General features: G+C 44.2%; 1 protein-coding gene across 3 annotated transcripts in view; it reads left to right on the forward strand.

Moving 5' to 3' along the window:
- The window catches only part of LOC144782330 (inter-alpha-trypsin inhibitor heavy chain H3-like), a 397,194-nt gene that overhangs the window by 313,879 nt on the left and 60,713 nt on the right, over positions 1-22,602 (forward strand). For all 3 annotated transcript variants that reach the window (XM_078661645.1, XM_078661643.1, XM_078661644.1), the window contains 3 exons: positions 5,132-5,167; positions 10,517-10,630; positions 19,907-20,111. In XM_078661645.1, coding sequence (XP_078517771.1) covers positions 5,132-5,167; positions 10,517-10,630; positions 19,907-20,111 — 355 coding nt within the window. The remainder of the gene's footprint in view (positions 1-5,131; positions 5,168-10,516; positions 10,631-19,906; positions 20,112-22,602) is intronic.

The following is a 22,602-nucleotide window of genomic DNA, read 5'->3' on the forward strand; positions in this document are numbered from 1 at the left end:
TATTACGCATGCGCACCTTTTCCCACCAGATTTCCAACTACGTCACGTCACGTGAGTGTGACTAACGCATGCGCAGAAGCAAATTTCAAAGCAGCGGCCATTTTAAAGACGAGAGTTAAGTGTTTTAGTAAAACACATAGGCAAGCCTCTCTAAGACACACGCACATCCAAAAATAAATGAAATTAGTAAGACGAACAAATTTGATTACCGGGTTATAACAGATTCGAGGTTCATGACTCAAGCAAGTCGCGTAATATGCGAAATCTTGCTCTATCAGTGCCAAGGGTAATTTTCAATGCCAGAGGTCGGCCGTCCTGGTTATTTGTAGTGAGGCATCTAGATACTTAGCGTGGTGAGTCTTAGGGTCATTTTGCAGGGCGTCCCAGAGTGCTTTGTTAATTTCCAGCCCACGATTCAGCCAGATTTTGTACCAGGTTTTGATTGCCTCATAGCAAAACCAAAGGGGATGATGGACGGAGTGTTGAACAATGTTTAACATGTGCACACAGGGTATGGGGCAAAGACGACTGCACCTATCCACTAAATTGGGTATGGTGATTGGTTTGGGTGCCCGGGACCTGAGACGCAATACCCTTCCGTCTCCTATGGAACACTCCACAAAACAATAATTTAACACATAATCCAGCTCTCCATTTAGGGCTAGATGTAGGTAAATGATATTTACCGATTCATAAATACCGAATTTTACCGATTCAGTATTTATGAATCGGTAAATATGAAGGGGGGAGATGTAGGTATTTCCAGATGTGGAAATACCGAATCGTTAAAATTCGGTAAATACCGAATCGGTATTTCCTATTGATTCCTATGGGCTGTGAAGCCCATAGGAATCAATGGGATATACCGATTCGGTAATTACCGAATCGGTAAATACCGAATTCCAGCAAGGGTGCAGGGGGTGTCACTTTGACACCCTCTGGCACCCCAAATATAGGCATGTGCGCCATGTGGCACACAGACATGCCCTAAGGGCATGTCTGTCTGTCACATGGCTAGGTGTGCATGCACACCTGGATTCGGTATTTTAACACCCAATTGGATTGAGTGGTAAAATACCACATTTGTAGGGCCTTTGGGACTCAGAAGAGTCCCACCTACATCTGAGATTTACCAAATCGGTAAAAATACCGATTCAATATTTTACAGAATCGGTAAATTTACCGAATCGGTAAATTTACGATTCTGTAAAAATATGCCCCTACATGCCGATTCTTAAATACCGGTCGGTAACGGCCGAAATCGGCCGTTACCGACCGGTATTTAGGCTCCTACATCTGGCCCTAAGTGATAAGAATATTTATAAACAGATACATTTTCAGAAACAGAAGGAGCAGGTCGTAGTATGACTTCTTTATTCAAAAGCCTTCCTTTTTATAAAAACACGAGATAGCCAACGCGTTTCGTCCTTATGGACTTCTTCAGGGCAAATTTGTTCTTAAAAATGTTCTTTTCAATCGTTAGATAGGATCATTTTCGCATGAAAAAGCGGTGAGTGTATCAAATGTTTCCAATAGTTTCCTCAGTAAAGTAAAAAAGAAGCCTTGTAAACACTGATGTTGGATTCATAGGTCACATCCATTGAAGTTAGCAGTGCTATGTTTATGTATTTTAAACCTTGTAGATCAGGACCCTTATCGATCAACGGTTCAGCGCCACGGCGTCATTTCGCTTGCTTCGTTAGAAATTATCTTATCTAACGATTGAAAAGAAAATTTTTAAGAACAAATTTGCCCTGAAGAAGTCCGTAAGGACAAAACGCGTTGGCTACATCGTGTTTGGCAACCTCGTGTTTTTATAAATAGAAGAATTTTTAATAAAGAAGTCATACTACGACCTGTACCTCTGTTTCAGAAAATTGGTGTGTTTATAAACATTCTTATCAATAAATGGAGTGCCGGATCATTGTGTGTTAAAGGAGTGTTGAACAATGTAAGCACTCACCCCCACTCAACTGATCTGGGTTTAATCCATCATCATTCTTTAGCTCACTCCGCCACCCCAGTTCAAACATGTCCATATGCAAATCAGTCTGACCCTGTGCCTCATGGGAACAGTCCAGCCCGAACTGCCAAGCCATGTCTTCCCTGGACCGGAAACAAGCATCCTGGGACCGGTTTCTGGCTAATCAGCCGTCATCAGCCAGGCTAGCTTGAATCCAGTCGCAAAGTGAGCAAGGGACCCACGTCTGGCGAACAAGGCAAAACCAAAAGGGATGATGGACGGAGTGTTGAACAATGCGAGCACTCACCGCCATACTCTCATATCTTCTGTACAGTTGCTGTTGCTGCAGGCCAAACTCTAAACATACCTGGGCTGATGAGGCGTTGCATGGCAGACGAAATACGCTTTTATACACTCGCGTTTGGATGTTTTCCTGAATGACTGCTTTGTTTCCGTGGTGGACTACACTTCCATATGAGATGGTTGGAAGCAATTTAGCTTTGATGACTGCCATTAGTGGGGTAAACAGTGGGCCTTTTAAAGTTTTAGATAAACTACAAATGCAAAAAGGAGAGCATTACCTTTTTATTTGTATGCCCTCGTACTGCATTGTAAAGGAGAATCTTCGATCCATATATATCCCGAGACATTTGTAGCTGTTAACTACTATTAACCTTGAGTTATTAATTGTGTATGTTATTTGTTTATGAAATCTGCGAGTTATGATCATGACCTTTGTTTTAATTGTATTTATTTCCATCAGATTTGTTTTGGCAAAGTCAGCTAACTCATGGATAGATCTTTGCATGCCAATTCTCGTGTGACATAAGAAGACAATATCGTCTGTGTAGGACAAGTGTATCAATGGCAGTGTGCCCAGAAGCAGTGGGTGTGAATTGACCCCATCTAGCCTTGGTGTTAAGTCGGCCATAAATAGATTGAACAGATGAGGGGCCAGGACACATCCTTGCTTTAATCTCTTGTTTGTATAAATCTTTCTGCAAAGCCTTTGGCCATCGACGATTTTGACCTGCATCCAAGTTTCAGTGTAGAGATTCATCATTGGTTTCAGGATTGAATCCGGTAGGCCCTGCTGCTTTAGTTTGGCCCACAGCGTACTTCTACTGACAAGGTCAAATGCCGCTTTAAAGTCCACGAAGTATAGATTAAGTTCTTGTCGCTGTCGTAGGCTTTTATCAGTGATTAGCCCTATCGCTAGTGCGTTTGTGACTGTACCTGTGCCCTGTCAAAATCCCCACTGATTGAGGGGGATTTTTTTGTTCGCATCAGACCAATTTATCAGGCCTGCTAAGATCAAGGATGCATAGTATTTGGCCTCAGCATCTATTAACATGATCAAATGGTAATTAGCAGCGTCTGTACGCTCTCCTCTTTTGTATATTGGATTGATTATTGCATCTCTCCAACTCTCCGGGAGGCGACTGGATGCGCCTATCAATTGGAACAGGCAGTACATCTTGCTTGCCCAATAATTGGGATCTTGCATGTAAATTGCTTGTGGTACGCCGTTAGGTAGTTTGCCTTTGAAGCTATTTGCGGAAGTGTGTCACTTGTCCATCGCAGGCGTTTTAAATTTATTGTCGATGTTGACCCCTCCACTACTGGGGCTTCTATGTGTCTTTGAAATGAAATTACATTTTGAGTTCGATATGCTGGGCCAAGTGGTCACTGTCGATGGAGCATTTGATCTGAAATCTTTCTATTTGTCCTAGGAGTGGGAGATTTACTATTGTGTAATCCAGAACTGAGCTTGAGCGAGGGCCATTATACGTGCAAGCGGCGGGTCTATTCTGTTTTATTCTCCCGTTTAATGTACGCATCCCTAGATGTTCAATATCCATTGCGAGTTACCGTCCTGCATTATCCATACATTTGCTGCAGTGATATTATCTTCCTCTTCTTGGGTATAGAATAGATTTGAATTAAAGTCTCCCGTTAAAATAATTTCCCAAGTTGGTTGTTCAAAGCAAAATTCTGCGATACTAGCAATGAGTTTTTTAAATAGATCTTTTTTGCTCTTTTGTTGCGGATGTGCGTAGATGTTAATTAGGATAAGGGTACTGACCCCTGATTATGAGCCCAGCTCCATTTTTAATATTTGCGTCGCTGATGTGGTTGTTAACAGCTGAGCTTAGGACATTTTTTGTGCTGTTGAGATAAAGACAGCTAATCCGCCTGTAGGTCTTCCGTGTTGCCGTGTTCGTATTGCGTTCAAATGATGAAAGATCCTGCGTGGGACCTCTAATGGAGCTGTCAACCATGTTTCATGTAGTGTGACAATTTCATAATCATCCCAGATTTTAGGAGCCCCTTTCTCCTGTAGGAATCCCTTTGCTCCTGCTATATTCCACGGCAACATTTTAATTTAGGAGTGCTCTGTTGTGCATGAAGTAATAGTACGTCATTCTCCTTTCTGACCGGATGCTTGGGGACTTTGGTATGTTTATATTAATGAGATATTAATGAGGTAGATGTGTTTTAAAAAAAATAAACGTTTAAGTTTAATTTTTTAAGAACAGACAGTAGTTTTGGTATGTAGTTGCAAACCCAAATTGCAATTCGGTAGCGTGTTACCAATTTACAATTTGGGTTTCATACATACCAAAAGGCCTTTTTGCAGTCAAACATGACCTAATTCTGTGAATTGTGCTGTTTGTGACCTCAAAATGCTTTTTACATCTGTCTCTATGTTTGTTGCTGTGGTTGCAGTTCAACACATGCAAACAGTTGCATCATTCTGTATTTGTTAAAAGCAAATGTCCTATTTTTCTTCAATCTCTCACTACCATTTTTCTGTAAAAATAATTGCAAATATATTTTAGAGCATAATACATAAAGCAAAAATAAACAGTCAAGGTACATGTTGTGCGTTAAAAAAAAAAGTAGCAAACGAAAATGCTTTTAATACCATGAAATACATAATAATATAATCAACGTTTGATCCTCTTGCACTTTATGCATAACGACAATGCTGGAATAAGAGTCATTCATGAATCACAAGATTAGGGAGTAGGATGTAGCTGTGCCTGAGTAAAAAGTTCAAGGTTTATGTATGCTGTGCCTACATCATTCGTTATTGTGTGCATTACAGTGTTTTGACTGCAGTTGTTCATTTACCCAATAAACTTTAAATATTTCTTTCCTCAGCACGTCAAACAAATATAGGCAGATCACAGAGCTTTGGTATGTATCATTCAAATTTTAAAATATTTGTACTCCTGCATATAATTACTAATCTTGTTTATGCAATCTCCTGTATACTAAACGTTATTGAATGGCTGTGGATTTGTTCAGAGTAAATGATTATTTACCACACTTGTCAAAACTCTAACCACCTGTTACATAATTCGAACAAATTGTTTCTAGATCAAATGGATCATGAGTTACCAGCAAAAATGTACCATGTGTGGGTGGCACAGTGGCAGACACTATGCAAAGTATAACACACATATTGCATTCAAGCAGCACGAATAGCTTGGATAATAACATTCTTAAACATCAACGACTGCTTTGAAGACTCTGCACTGCAAGTAGATACAGCCACAGTTGGTACACCATGTTCTCTATGTGCCTTCAAGTCACACTATATTCAGACCTTCCTACCTCCCACTAGATACTATGGGCCAGATGTAGGTAGGGTTTTACCGGTCGGTAACGGCCGAATTCGGCCGTTACCGACCGGTAAAAGGATTTTGACATGTAGGGGGCAGAATCGGTAAATTTACCGTTCGGTAAATTTACCGATCGGTAATTTTACCGATTCTGTAAATATACCGGTCGGTAAATTTACCGACCGGTATTTTTACAGAATCGGTAAAATTGATATGTAGGTGGGACTCTTATGAGTCCCACAAGGCCTAAGAAATCGGTATTTTACCATCAAATTCAATTTGATGGTGAAATACCGATTCAGGTGTGCATGCACATGTGTGCATGCACACCTGTGCCATATGACAGGCAGACCTTTGGCCTCAGCATCTATTAACATGATCAGGTATGCCTGCCATATGGCCCCCGACCCTTTTTTGGGGGTGCTAGAGGGTGTCAAAGTGACACCCCCTGCACCCTTGTCAAAATCGGTATTTACCGAATCGGTAAATACCGACCGGTAATGCCCCATTCATTCCTATGGGCTTCAAAGCCCATAGGAATGAATGGAGCATTACCGGTCGGTATTTACCGATTCGGTAAATACCGATTTTTACCAAATCGGTAAAATACACATCTGGATGGACCTACATGTCCACCCTTCATATTTACCACTTCTTAAATACCGAATCGGTAAAATTCGGTATTTAAGAAGTGGTAAATAAGAATTACCTACATCGGGCCCTTTATTCGATATGTCACTTTTCTGTGAAAGTTTACAACTATAAACACAAATGAAATGACAACCGTAGCTGACTTAGGGTAAGTAAACTACCTTAACCCAACCCAGTATCTACATCAAAACATTTAAACAGTACCTTTATCAGGTGCATAATACATGGGAAGGCTGAACATATACTAATAATTTTGACTATCCCACCCCAACACTTTGTGCATACACAGTACATTCTAGTGGTTTACATATAATAGAAACAGTAAATTTTCACTCGCAAACCGGGGTCTCAACCCTTTACATCTTTATCCACAATATTAGGGGCTTGAATTAGAGTTTGCTGAAGGGGGTGCTCAGTTGCATTTTCAATCAATGTATTTAATCTGGTTGAATTTAATTCTATGGGCAATTAATGAATTTGCTACAATGCATTAAAATTAGGGAAGCAGTTATTATTAGGGAAGAGATAGGTTTGAGTGTAGGACAAAGTCAGAAAAAGTTAAGGAACAAATACAAATTTGGGCCGAAATATGTGTGAAGTATAGATAGGAAGAAAAAAAAGAGGAGACAACGCAAAGATGAGGAAAAGAAAGGTTGTTGAAGTAAAGATTTTCAAACGTTAAATCTATCTAAATATAAATGATGTTACATGTAAATATAAGACATAGCAGGGCTTGGACAATTTATCTTTATTCCAATTCTTGTTTCCTTGTCATAATTTTTAAGTTTAGAGGTGAGGTCAACTCATGAATTATAATGCCAAAAATAAATGTATTTCTCCAAAAACCTCAATTACACTATCCGCCGATGGTCACGTCCCTGCCTTAGAGTGTCCCACAGAAATTATATAACATTTCTTTGAATGAGAAAACCTTACCTTGAGGCAGGAGCAAGGCTTTTAAGTCTAGGGACAAGAAAGGGAGTATTTTAACAAAAACACCACTTGTATGCCAGTAGGAAGTCTGAATAATGCCTCCCCATTCCTTTTTAGGTTTCGCCTGCACAGCACTTGCGCTCTGCTTGTGAAACCTATTGTATTCAATATCAATCTTAAAAGAGGCTTACATCCCACCCCCTTGCTTTTCATTGGTTCCTGTACTTGCCACTTACTTTTCCACTGTTTATATTGACTATAGCATCCTATTTTCCTGTTGTTCCTATGTTCCTGTTGTTTGCTCTTATCAGCAGCCCTAGGCCCAAGTACTGTTTCCCTCCACTTTAGTGGAACTTCTTGAGAATGTCCGAATCGCAACACACACTCAAAACTCTCCCAGGGCGAAGCAGGGACACACTCTAGTGCTCCTTCACTCACCATTCCCCATGGGGCCATTGTTGTTAACTAATTATATCCTTATCATTGTGTTTGGAAATACCCAGGTTAGAACCTGCGATATAAGCAGCTAGTGGGCGCCACTGTTATGGTGAATGGAGCGTTTGGGTTGTGCAGGTGTTCATTAGAGCTTGTTTTCTAGCAAGATCAAACTGCATATTTGGACGGCGTGTGTAGGAGCTCCCTTCTTCACCCCCCCATAGCTATTATCATGTACTCTGTACCCCAGGATATAGTTTGCCTATACCATGCACCCCTGGAAGTTGCTTTACATTTAGCCTCTTACACAATGAGCTTTTTTGCACAGACATCAGCCACCCTTATGCTAGTCCTATTCATATTTATTTATTTTATATTGTTTCCCTGACGCTCCATTGGCTCCTTACTAGTCTGTACTGCTGTTTTTCTTTCGGAACACTTCTAGTGTTAGTAGCAGCTCAGAGTCATTCATGTCAAAGGGCACCCATATTGTAGGTAGTTAAGTTCACCTGTTTTGGACAACCGCATGTTGCAGGTCTTAGTAACTCTTCATACTCTTGGCACTTACATGAGACCCAAAGTTTCAACCTGTGATGCACATTATGTTCTGATGACATTACATTGTCTTTTCTTTTTATCTACAGAACTAAAGGATGGTTTGCTCTTCTCCCAGATTGCAGGACATATCAAAGCTAGTAGAAGTGCGGGCTGCTCACCCACCACTCACACAGGGCTTACTCTGCACTCGCACACCATTGACATAACTGTCACCTAATACTTACATTCCTCTCACCCTCTACCCACACCTCTCAACCTGAACTCAAACTGCTCATCCGACACTTATACTATTGACATACCGCTCACACTACACTCACACACCTCTTACCTTGAACAGGGTAACATCTCTCACCCTGTACACTCACACAATTCTCATTCTGCACTGAACACACAACAATCACCATATATTGAGACACTTTCACCCTGCAGTTACAAAGTTATCAACCTTCATTCATGCCCCACTCACCCTGCACAGAGATCACTCACGCCATTCAACCTGCACTCAAGACACTGCTCCCACACCTCTTATTATATATATATCATAGGTGAAACCTAATTCATTTGCCTAAACTTGTTGTAATTCTAGTCTGTACATTTAGATTGGTTTTTTTTCACGGCAATGAATACAACCTGCTTTATTTACTTGCCACTTCCTTGCTGAGTCCCACATCTTTAGAAGTCTGGGAAAGCATTTCTGCAATTTGGATGCGCTGGACTATGGCAATAAAATGACCCCATTATTGCCCTAAATTTTGTGTCAGTGAACTCCAACACTTACTTTAGGAACTCAGGACTTTTAGACATTCAGGAGGAATATGAAGACTGACATATGGGAAAAAAATCAGCTATGGCATGCATCATTTTGGTTACTGAAGGTTCATTGATAAGTCAGACTTATAGATGGAGTGAAGCATAAACCCTCAGTCATGTAGTCCCACAACCTTGTAAAACCAGGGGTAATCTCTCCTTCTCCCTCATCATAGTATGCCATACTGGACCACAACAATGCAGAGGATGTGGGAAAGGGCAAAGATGATGTTGTAGGAAGGCTGCATCTGTTCCTGTTTTTAGGATCGCCAAGATATACATCTGTCTGTGGAAAACCAGCAGGCTGTTGATCTGATATGTAGTTTGCTGGACTGATACTTCTGCCTCTTTTCCTTTCTACACCTGTGGCTACTAATATACCTCTGAGGTGGAATGGGAGGCAAAGTGGTACAGCTTCTAGGTGTACCTTTGGTGTTCCATTAATAATATCAAACTTAATTAGAAATTAAAATTAAGGCTGGTAGGAGGATGTCTGCCCAGAATTATTAGAATTTATAATAATTCTGGGCAGAAAGTCCACCTACATTCTTTTGTGCATCAAAGCCACCCTTCATTAAGTAATAATAAAACTCCATGTCCTGGACCTATGTTCAGCTATCAGTGCAAGAGGCCCTGTTTTTTGGTATGCACTATATCAGTAGTGCATTTCCTTTATTTTGTATCCAGGAGAGATGGAATATCTTCTGTCACAGGTTCACTTGAGCAACCGCTTGCAGGATGACTTTGCACTCCTCAGACTCAGACACAGACATGGAATCAAGAGATGTGCACCAACTCATCAACTAGTACACCAAATGGAATTGCCTTTGTCACAACCTGGAACAGGGCATTTTGTGAGAAATGAAAACACTTTACTTCCCAAGCACCATGTCCAGCAGTAGCCCACATGAGTTAGGTTCCTGTACATGTCAACAACAACCCTGTAATATTGGCGTATTTACCTAGCCTTTGTGTCTTTCGATCTTTCAGCACAGTCTGGGCCTACTAGTACCCAAAAGGGCCCTATCTAATATCCATGATATTGTGGGTAGGATCTGATTAATAATGCAAGAATTAAGTGACAAAAGGAAGAGAGTCTACTAGTTTTCTATTGGGTTTGTATTATTTTAGGCTATTTGTTGTCTCTCCTGAGACCCTGCTTGTGATAGACTTGGGCTCTCAGAATAACTATTAACTGCCGAGTTCAGTAATTCCTTGCTGCAGATTTAGATGGCCGCTATATGTTGCCCCTCGAGAAAAGTGGAAAGACATATGATTCTGTGGTTCTGGACCTCTTCTACATGTTGTTTTTCCATTTTGGCCTATTTTGCCTAAATGTAAGTCCTCCTGCAAGCAAAATCTAAGAGGAGATGAAGCATGATAAACTGTAAGTTCACGACATTTCTATATATTAAATGCACTTCCCTCTTTAAGGTTGATGTCATATCACCATTATAGTTCTTTGAAATATTGTACTAGACAAATGGAAAAGCACTTTTGCAACAAAAAATAACCAATGTGTAATCATATTTTCTAGTTGACGGAGATCCTCACTTCATTATTCAGCTGCCACGGCACAGGGAATCATTTTGTTTCAACATACAGGAGCAACCAGGAGTGATACTGAGCCTGGTGTTTGATCCAGTAACAGGTAGGCTACTGGTTTCTATATAAGAACTTGATGTGACCTCAGTTTCTGTTTGCTTTCCATGGATTCAAATTTTACAACTATTAGCACTCCAATAGTGGATTTAGGTAGTAAACTCCGGCATACGGCCAACCAGAGGTAAGTACATAAATAAATAAGACAAATTACATTGCACGCGCTGCAACGCGTTGCAGCCGTATGCCGGAGTTTCGTACCCCCCCCCCACCCTGCCCTACCCCGCAGCACTCTGACTATGAGCTGCTACTGATGTCTTGGCAGATCCACAATAAGCCTGGCGGCCGTCGTCTGCACTCTTTGTAATCTATTGATCCTGCCCTGTGTCGCTCCGAGGTATAACACATTACAGTAGTCTAGCCTTGACACTATCAAGAACCTGAACCACTGACTTTGTGGATGCGTCAGGCAAGAAACACAATATTTTTCTCATAGGGACAGCTTCAGAAGTTTTAAAAGCATGTTGGAATTAAAAGACCATAACAGTATACATATGCACACACATACAGGGGCTGCCGGTCAGTCCTTTGTATTCACTGCTCTTTTTAACTGTCATTCACACATTGTTTCCGCCCATGACCCCATACAGCATGGCAATGGGTCAGCCCACTTCAGCTAGCGGCTCTCCTGCACTGTGATCAATGTCATTTCGCCTGAACACATGTGAGCATCCGCTTTAAAAGAAATGCATTTTAATGGCACAAAATGGTGGGCTAATACTGTCATTTGCGGTTTTGTCCATTCTTTGTCATTTTTCATTATTTTTTCTTCATTCTTGTGTGTTTAAACTGTATATTCAAGTTTAAATCACAGTAATTGATAGCCAATAGTATATTTTTTTGCAACAATAAGACTCATATGTAATAATTTGAATTATCATTTCACGCAGTTGTATTTTTTGTTTATGTAATGAGACCCTTTACATATGATTCTAAAGTAGCTGAAGCTTTGTTATTGGGTTTTGCTTTCTATGAGGTGCGTGAATTAAAACTTTATTATGATCTCAACGAAAAAGGAATGGAAATCACAATAACAAACTAGGTTAGCCACTGAAAAAAGTGATGTAACTGTAGCAGCCTTAAATTATGGGAACTTTCAGCCTGATTCATGAAGCGAAATAGCGCCCGCAATGGCTGCGAAAACGCAATTGCGGGTGTAAAACACGGAATCGGCATTCAAGTACGAAATAGCGAAATCGCTAAAAAATAATAGCGAGCGGAATAGCGATTACGCTGTAAAAGTCGCAGGCTCCGGGAAGTCGAGCATTAGCGATAATGAAATAGCGACCAACCACGGAATCTGCGAATTGAATAGCGAAACGCAATATTGTCTCAATCGGCATTCATGAAAGAAATACATTAGCGAAAAAGCGCTAAATCGCACATTAGCGCGGCGCAATTTAAGGACAACTCAAAGCAGGTGGTAACCATAAAAGCCATGATTAACCAAAATTTGAAAAACTGTTAGCCAATCACCAACAGGTCCAGGCCTGACCAATCACACATAAGGACATTCAGCAGCAGCAATAGGCGTTCCACAATGCCTGGGATGTACATGTTGGTGAGGCGGCGAAGGCTACAGCGAGCAGCACGGAGGAGACGCATGAGGCAGGCAAGGATTTACCGGCAGCGGGTCACCTTGCTGGGGCAAACCAGAGAACAGATTTTTGCTAAATACAGGCTGAATGGGGAAATGATCACCTGGCTGATACAAGAACTGGACCCCATCATGCAGCACCCAACAAGGCGAAACAATTCTGTGCCCACACATGTGCAGGTATTGTGCAGCCTGCACCTCCTGGCATCCGGCAGTTTCCAGGGCATAGTAGCCGCTGCTGGGGGGATATCCCAGCCAACCATGTCACGCTGCCTCCACACTTTTGTTGACGCCATGCTCACCCAGCTCCACCGGCACATCACATTTCCCACGAGCCAACAGGATTTGGACCTCACAAAACTACAATTTTATAATGTTGCCCATTTTCCCCATGTCCTTGGCTGCATAGACTGTACCCACGTCGCCATCTGCCCACCAGCTGGCACGGAGTATATGTACCGCAACAGGAAGTCGTACCACTCCCTCAACATACAGATGGTCTGCAATGCCAAGACCATCATCACTGACATTGTGGCCCAGTACCCAGGGAGTACCCATGACTCCTTTATCTTCAGGCACAGCGGACTCCACACACGACTGATCAGGGGAGAGTTTGGGGAAGGACACCTACTTGGTAAGTACACTTTGTCGACAATGTCACATTGCTATGAAGTAACTGCGCTGCACAGGCAATCAACATCTGCTCCTCTCATTCAGGTGACAGTGGCTACGCCCTACGGGAATACCTCCTGACCCCTTACCTCAACCCTGCCACACCTCAGCAACGCCGCTACAATGTTGCGCACATCCGGACAAGGAACTGTATTGAAAGGACATTTGGCCTGCTCAAGAGCAGGTTCCGTATACTGCACAAGACAGGTGGGGCCATGTATTACAGTCCTGCAGCGTGCTGCCGCATTGTGGCTGTCTGTGCAATGCTTCATAACATTGCAACCAAGCGCCGGATACCAGTTGACATCTCAGGCAGTGAATCTGAGGGGGACGACCGGCCACCAGCACATGCGCACCATGCACGCGGGGAGAACCCAGCTGAAGGCCACAGACGTCGCAACCACATCACAGCTAACAATTTCTAGCCCACCCCCTTCCCCCACCCCACATATCACAATTGCATGCAAACTGTAATGATTACACAAGGCGTATGTGTGCACCAAAATAAATGTATTTGTTATAATCACAAAAAAAAAGGGTCTTGGTAACAACTATTTACAAAATGCAGTATTCATGCAAACTGCATGAGACGGTCCATGGCAGGCTTAAGTTCAGCCTGCGCCTGTGTCCCTGACACAATGTCATTGGCGCCTCCGGCGCACAATTCCCAGGCGCCTGTGAGGCTCTTCCTCATCCTGGGCAGCTGGAGCAGGCGTAGCCCTTGTGCTGCGCCTAGGTGGGGGGGCCTGCGTGGCAGAGTGGCTGCTGACACTGGAGGCACCCTCACTAGCATCATCACCCCCCACAATTGCCGGTAGCACAGGTGCGTGCAGTGCGGTGACGGCGGTGGTCAAATGCTCCAGCACCCGGGTAATATCCTCGCAGCACTGGACCAGTTGGTGCTGCTGGGTCAACGAGCGCCGTGCAAGCAGGGTGGTGGCATTTGCCGAGACATAATTGGAGCGGCTATAGGTGGACAGCCGGCTCAGCAACTGGTGGTGGCGCCTGCTTGCAACACTGCGGTGCTTCACCAGCGCTGCAGTGTTGTCTTCCATAGCCGCCGTCATGCGGTCCATGGCCGCCGTCATGCGGTCCATCCTCTCCCCGACTCCAGCCACATTGCGGCCTATCTTATGAAGCTGGAGCTGGATTGCTCCTTGCTGCTGGGACTGCCGCTGGTGTATGCGGAGCATGCGCCGCTCCACGCTCATGCAGGCATGGAGATGCCCATTGCCCCGCCTGCTGTTGGGCCGCTGTGTAGCGGATGTGGCTGGCCCAGATCTTATTGGACGTGCTGCAGGTGTTGTAGCAGCTGGTGTTGCAGGTGCGGCAGCCACTGGAGGCACATTGGTGGGGTGCCTGGCTCTGGCAGACGGTGGGCCTGCAGGTGTTGTAGCAGCAGAGGCGGGGGGCCTGGCCTTGGCAGACGGTGGGCCTGCAGGTGTTGTAGCAGCAGAGGCGGGGGGCCTGGCCTTGGCAGACGGTGGGCCTGCAGGTGTTGTAGCAGCAGAGGCGGGGGGCCTGGCCTTGGCAGACGGTGGGCCTGCAGGTGTTGCAGCAGCAGAGGCGGGGGGCCTGGCCTTGGCAGACGGTGGGCCTGCAGGTGTTGTAGCAGCAGAGGCGGGGGGCCTGGCTGCTGGTGTTGGCGCTGCTGCAGGGGCTGGTGGCTGTGTATCAGGTAGGGATTCCTCCTCCTGGGCCTCCTCATCGATCAGCAGCCTCTCACTGTCACTGCTGTCACCCGCACCTGTGAGGGTAAGTGGATACTCATTAGGTGCATGTGACTGTCAGACGTGCAGATGTTACATGCATGCTGGGTGTCATTCCCTGGGTGGCTGTGTATTTGCGCACTTTGGAACCTTTATGGGCGCATTGTGGTACTACTACATTGTGGACATACTACGTCTCCCACAATGCTTCAGGGCATTTCCTGATGCACAACATAGGCATGACTAAGGGCCAATGAGTGAGCCTATTTGGTCAGGGGCGGTCATAGGGGACAGGGTCGCAGTCGCATGCCACTTACCTTGGGTGTCTTGGGTGGGGCGGGAGGAGTCCAGAGGGGTCACGCCAACACACGCCTCCCTCTCCAAGGTGTCCTCTACCTGGTCCTCCAGGGGGGTGTTGGGTGGGACAGTCGGTCCACCACCTCCGGTGCCTGATGCCTCACCAAGGCGCTCCGCCACCCTCTCCTTGGCACGGCCTCGGAGGTCGTACCACCGCTTTTTAAGCTCCTCCAGAGACCTGTCCGCAACGCCCACAGAGTTCACACTGGAGGCAATCCCCACCCATATCCTCCTCTTCTCCTGCTCTGGGACCCTCCGGGAGTTGGCACCAAACAGCTGGTCGTGGTTGGCCACCACCCCTTCGATGAGGTTCTCCAGCTCCTGTTCGGAGAATTTCAGTTTGCGCTTGCGGCCAGCGCTGTTGCTGGGGCCTGGCTGGGGTTCGTCCGACATGTCGGTCGCTATTTCGGCGGGGTTGTGAGTCGCTAACGGCGGTTTAGCGGCAGCTTTCGGTCTTCAACACTCGACTGATAGCGTCACTGTGTTGTTTGGGGGTGGGATTTGGTTGCTTCCTGGTTGTGATGTCATCACGGTGCTCGTAATGCGTCTTCCCGTTTTCCAGATCCCGCGAGATTGCGACTCGCATTCCCGATCGCACGGGATTGCGAGTCGCTATCCCGTGCGATCGGGATTGCGAGTCGCTATCCCGTGCGCTCGGGATTGCGAGTCGCTATCCCGATCGCAGGTAGCCGGAAATAGCGATTTTTCTGCGTTTTTTGTCGGTCGCTAACGGCTTTAGCGCCCGCGTGCGAGTCGCTATTTTTTTCCCGAAAAGTACATGAATGCCGTTTTGCGTTTCCTCAATAGCGAGTCGCTATTAATCGCTATTAGGGACACGCAAAACGGCCCGTACATGAATCAGGCTGTTAATGTAGAAATAAATGCAGTCCAAAATAGTTCAATGCATAAATCCAGCACATGAAGAATGATTTCGTCTACATTCCCTCTGAGCCAATACAGTTAAATACGTAGGTTTAGATCATGAAGAATTAATTTCGTTTACATATCCTCTGGGGTCTTTTATCTTTTCATTTAAGAACATTTTCTATGCATTTAAATACCAAAATGTGGCAGACAGAATGAATGCATTGTTGACATGACAGTATAATTGCTCTTTTGGAGTTGGCTTCAGCTTCACCTCTAATGTATTGACTTTGGAACATTCCCTCAAAGTTTTCATAATTTAGTTATTGTTCTTCTCGTCTGGTTTGAATCACGATACAATTGGTAAGACATTTGTTTCATTAATGATTTGCCCCAAAATGAAATGAAATGAAAAGGGGACTTGTATAGCGCGGTTGCTGCCCTGGGGCGTCCAAGCGCTGCAAGACCGAGGTGCCGCTTGTCGAGGAAGTCCACTCAGGGGCTAATCGGAGGCTTTGAAGAGGAAAGTCTTTAGTTCCTTGCGAAAGGAGGACAGATTGGGGTTGGCCCTGAGCTGAAGGGAGAGCGTATTCCACAGCTTAGCCGCATTGTAAGAGAACATCCTACCACCAGCTCTAGTCCTCTTGATTCTGGGGACTACAGCCAAAAAGGCATGGCTAGAGCGGAGATGTTTGCTGGGAAGGTATGGTGTAATTAACTCACGGCTGATCTCCGGACCCTTTTGCCAGAAAGCTTGATGAGATATACACATGGCCTTGAAAGAAATTCTTTCCCGCACCGGGAGCCAATGTAGGCTCCTCAACCCGAGTTTTGCTGATGTTCTGCGCGGTAGCTGGAGCAGTGTGCGGGCCGCGCAGTTCTGAATGATCTGTAATTTCTGCAATGTATAGTCAGGAGCACCCAGGTACAAAACATTACTGAAATCCAGTGGCGGCTGGTGACTTTTGAAAAAGGTGTGGCGTAAAAGTTGTGCATGAGTTACCTGCGGCGAGAGAGACTGACGGCCAAAAGAGGGGTTCAGGGAATTTCCCCCTGAGAAAATTTTGAAAAAAGAGTGGCCAAATGGTGCATTTTCAAGCAAATTTGGGAAAGCAAGTTGGTTAATATATCAATCAAAAGATTTCATATGCTTATCCAGTATATCCACAGAACTTCATAACGGATTTTGCGATAACACCTCTGAATATGCTAGTGAAGTATCTTACATCTGATGCTGTGATGGCAGAAGTGCCTCGTTATAGGAGCAAGACTTACTAAGTGTCAGTGGTGGTTGGTGAAGTCTGAGAGTGGTGAGCTGAGAGGGGGCACAACATTTTTATGGAAGTCCATGGCGATTTACTGTGTATTTTATTATGGGGTTATATTAGTTCTCAGGCTAATTGACAGAACGGAGTTACACATGTAGGGGGGGGCAGGCAAAGTTATTTTCATTTTAACAGTAGAGTGCACTGTTTACAATATATATTTTGTTATTGGGGGAGATCAACGCTGACTTATTCATAGGCCTAGCGAAAAAGTGCCACTTGCAGGCAAGTTTGCATCTGCAGCGTCTGAAGAGGAGACTCCCTTGGCCTTTCCATAAATAAAGTCAAAATCCGTGGGAGTCAGAGACTTTTGGCACATCAGCACACTACCATCTCTCTTAAGATAAGGGCCTGCACTTACCCAATTATAGAGCATATGTAATTGTAAAGCGACAAAAGAGAGTTGATCAGGCCCCATAACCACAGAAGCTTGATAACACTGGAGTTTACAGTCCCTTTTGATTAATGGCAAGGCAAGATTCCCTGCCTTCACAAGGGTGAACAAAGCACACTTTTTTACTGTTCGCTCATTGAAAAAATTAAACTAAATTCAGTCACACTTCATCCAAGGAAAAGGCCAGACATTCATTGTAATCTAAATAGTTTGTAATCTGCAGTGTGTCTGAGTCATGGCCAGCAATGCGTGCCCTAATGCCTAGTAGCAAGAAAAACACAAAAGTCACTTTTCATATCAGGGTGTAAGATGGTTGGAGTGCTTACATGAGCACCAGTTACGTTGCACAAAGACACATACATTTATTGTTAGGCATGAGGAGATTTGATTACGATTTGCCCAGGATGACAGGAGGTTGAGCGAACGCCGAGACTCAAGCCTGGTTCCCCTGCTTGTTATTTATAAATAGTCACAAACACAATGTATTATTAGCAGCCAGCACCCTTAAAAATAAACAGCAGCACTAGCCTACAGCCGCATATTCGTTCGAACACTGGCGACGGCGGCATTGGCATACCATAGAAACACTTGAACATAAAACAGAGTTTACCTTTGGTTTTACTCTGTGGCCCGCCGGTTCTGTGACTTGGGGAATATGCTTGTAATTTCGGCCTGGGACATGTCCAGTGGCGAGGGGACTCACAAGGTGATTAAAGGAGGGGTCTTGCTTGCAGCGCTCCCTCGTGTGCAAAACAGTGGCAATGTGCACATTCACAAGTGAGAAGAGAGGCAAAACTCTTAAGTGTGCTCTGGGAGTAAATACGAGCAGGATGATCCCATTTCGGCTGTACTGCAGATTCATAATCTCGCCACAGTAAAGTTTGAATCGAAATTTGCATTGAGCAACAATGCGTCATGCCGGATGGTAAAGGGCACATCGAAGGAACGCTGCAGACAGCTTAACTCCCGTACCAGCTAACCAGGCAGAGCAACAAAAAAAAACGAATGGTAAAAAAAAAAAAAAAAACAGTTGCCGATCTGTATCGTGACCCCGCGTGTGAAACCTCTCTCAAGCAGGTTATTAATGAGCCAGAGGAAGGTTCAATGCTATGGACAGCCGCCTAAAGTCAGCCAATCCTGGCGCAGTATTAACATCGCCACTGCGCCAGGATAGGCTAAAGAGCAGGGCTAATACTGCCCATAATAATACCCGGCTCCCCCGGGTCTCTGCCTGTGTGAGTGCTAGGGGAGGAGGAGGGAAGGGGCTACTGCGTGTGTGCGCATGCGTGGGCAAGTCATAAAAATGACTTGTCCTAAATGCGCACACACTGCTGCTGCCCCCTGCCACGTTGCTGCTATCTGCCAGCCGCCCACCCCCACACCCGATCACGATGACGTCACTATAGTTAGTGACTCCGGACCGACCTCAAAATAAATGCATTCTGACTCGGTAATTTTACTTTTTAGTATGTATGCAGTGACGGTCGTCCATGGCTAGTGGGGCAACGCCCCAACGCCCCCAATGGACGAACCGCCACTGCTGAAATCCAGTCGAGACTGGATCAGAGCTTGCACTGCTATATGCTTAGCTTCCATAGGTAAAAGAGGAAGGACTTTCTTCAGCATCCTGAGAAGTCCGAAGCAGGTTGCAGATAGCTTGGTAGCCTGGGTATTAAGAGTCAAAGCTTTGTTCAGCCTTTGCATGCCATTTTTGAGGGAAGTTCCTTCTATTTGAAACCTTTGTATTGTACAATTCAAGGAGGAACGACTGACAGGGCAAGCATGCTAAGATCAATTATAATGGACGCTTGCGTTTGGAACTTATTTTGGGCCTCATTGGGTGGCGTTAGATTCTGACGTATTTCCAGGTTTACGATCTCTTGTAAATACGGGAATGCTTCAGATTCCATGGGTGTTGTGTGGCAACACCCATGGAACGCCCCTTTCACGCTGCGTTCTGTGTGAAAGGGGCACATATTTACAAGGGCAACAAAAGCCACGTAAACAGGCCGGTACACATTGCACAAGGGTCCTCATGAGCCCCTATGTTTCCATATTACAGAATGTGTACTTTGCATATATTTACTAAAACTCACGCAGTGCTGCATCGCGTAGCGTTGCATGAGAAATCATTAAACCTCGCTGCTTTGTTGCCTCATTTAAGCGCCATATTTACTATAAGATGCTGCACAGTACAAGAGCAATCCAAGAGCTTATTGAAGCTCGGCCTTGGAGTGCAAATTTGCAAGTATTTACACATGCTTAGAAAAGATCAGTACACTTTGTAGCCTATGTAACCCTGTAAAATTCTTCAGTATCTGAATATAAGGTTATTATGTCTCTTTAGGCGTTGGAGTTAATGCGCAGGTAGTTGGTAAACATAAAGATGGCAGCAAAGGTAAAGCTGGAAAAACATACATTGGAAAGCTTGGATTTATCAGCCAGAAGATGGGTATCAAAGTTGAAGTGACAACAGAGATCGCTACGGTGTACATTCATCAACAGAAACGCTCTTTCCACTGGAACGAGTCAGTCAATGTGACTCAAGACGGGTAAGAGGCCTCATTAAATTGATTAAATGGCTGTGATATGCAACTGTACATGTCTAAATCCAATACTTTGAACCATCACTTGGGGACGGTTTGTAAGAAGTTTATACATCGCACAAATGTGTCCTTCAATGTCTACATACTGGAATCCCTTGGAAAATTGAAGTGTCCGATGTAGAGATTTTCATGTTTGTGGCACTAGCCTGCAAACTAGACTGAAAAACCGAAATTTAATTTGGAGGACCTGTAGATATGGGAGCAAGTGACAGACTATGTGGATTGGCATAAAAAACACACTGATATGCTTTCTGTGGGGATGGAGGATTTGACTGTGAGGGATATGGATGACAGCTAGTTTCTATGCGCTCTTACAGGCTTGTGTCAATTTTGTGTGGGCAATGTATGGGCAATTTAGTGTAGCTATCTTTCAAAGATACAAAGTGTAATGACCGAGCCTTCTGTTTACCTTCCTCTTGTTTATGAAACTTCCTTACATTTTAGAAAACAAAGAAAGCATTGATCAGAAATACTTACAAATAGTTGCTGTTTAATAAAAGGCAAGTAACAAATACAAAACAGAAAAAAAATGTTTTTAACTACTTCCTTCCTGAATGTAAATTAACAAAGCGCAAGGTAAGAGGATTTAACTATTTTTTATTTAATTTGACATATTCCCCCACCCCACCCAGCCCCACTGCTCTTACATGTACCGGCCGCGCCTGCACCCTAAATGAGAAGGTGGAGATTCTTTTGAATGAAATTACATCCTGGAATATGTCTGGAGGCAGAGTGCTCAGAAGGGGTGGCAGAGAACTCTGCTTATGCTCTGTAAAACTCCAAATGAAATTGAATAAAGGAAGAGTGGGGTATATTATCAAGGGGTTTATCTCCGCTTTTTTGGCTTTAAAAGCCAAGAAAGCGGAGATAAAATTATCTCCCTATTACCAAGCTGTCGCTAACACCAGTTAGTGACAGCTAATAGGAGATAGCGACCATCTTGGGCCCCGCTTTGCATGTCAGTGATATTTATCACTAATGACATGCAAAGTGGGCGTGCCAAGATGTTAGCGACTGGAAACAGTCGCTAACATCGCTATCTCCTATTACCAACTTTTGGAGATATTCGCGCTAAGCGCGAATATCTCCAAAAGCTAACACCTGCCCTGAGCAGTTCTTCACCAGGTTATCCAATGGGAGGTGGATAACATGGCTAAGAGCATTTGCTCGATAATGCATGAATATCGCTGACTTTTCAGCGATATTCATGCATTGCGGCCGTTTTTTATCGCATTTGCGATAAACCTTGCTAATAGCAAGGTTTATCTGCGATAAAAATCGCCGATGTGCGGCGATAATTTTTGTCTCTAAACAAGTTAGAGACAAAAATTATCGCTAGTTGTTGGTAATATAGTATTCTTTTGACATAAATCACACACACAGACACCTCACAAACATCATAAACATAAATCCCCCACCCTAGCCTCTGCCCTCTTCCCCTTGGACTGCATGACTTTGCAAACAATACACAATTACAATTTATGGCATGTAACTCATCCTCCTCAAGAGGAAGTGGAATTTCACTTAGGCGACTGACATTGTAGAGAATTCTGTTTTTGCTTTCCTTCACCTTCAATGGAGTGAAAAGTGTGGCCAATTGTCAAGAACTCACAAACTCTGTGAATGCATTAGAGCTAGAGGTGCACCCTGTGGGAGATCTCAAATAGAAGTGGCAGTTGAGCGGAAGTAAGCAAAGGGATACTTTTCTAGGATACATGTGGTCCAGGCTATTTACGGAGGCACCCACATCACTGACAGTATCCTCTCCACCATAAACCATGCACTCTTGACAAAGGCTCCCCCAAACTCGGGGGAGCTGCCCATACGGCAGTACGCCAGGACCAGAACTGGGCGTTGCGATGCACCAGAATCACTTTTAGGGCTTCCGAGTTGTTCCATTGCATTGTGCTCCAAGCCCCACCAATAAAAATGTCCACAAAGCTGCAAGCGGGTCGCTTTTTTCCTGCGTGCTGCTTCAGGAAGGACGCCGCTCCCCCAGGGCCCGTACTGCTTCCCCAGGAGTGTTTTTTTTTCTCTTTTCTCTTTCTCAGTAGATGGCAAGAACGAAAATCACCAAAATGGTTAAAATATTTTTGGCTCCAGCATGCTTTTTTACATGTGCAAGTCTAAATGCTTCAAGCTTGTTTCACCTGGTGATAGATGTGGTGGCGTCAGTGCTGTTGAGTTCTCTTCCCCTAGCATTAGCAGGTGTGTTGAATGTGAGTTAAGCCATGTTTCTGTATGTGTAGTCTACTAATTCTAGCTATGTTTACTGTTAGGTGCTTGTGTTTATATTAAAAACAATTGCATAAAACATTAACAATAAAAAGAGCTAACACATTCTAAGACTTACCAAATCTCTCCCCTTTATTTCAAAACTAGGGGACATAGATGTGTTATTACACATTTTCCAGTTGGAGTATGTCACTCACTTTTT

This window comes from Lissotriton helveticus, chromosome 9 (assembly GCF_964261635.1).
Source record: "Lissotriton helveticus chromosome 9, aLisHel1.1, whole genome shotgun sequence".
Classification (NCBI taxonomy): domain Eukaryota; kingdom Metazoa; phylum Chordata; class Amphibia; order Caudata; family Salamandridae; genus Lissotriton; species Lissotriton helveticus.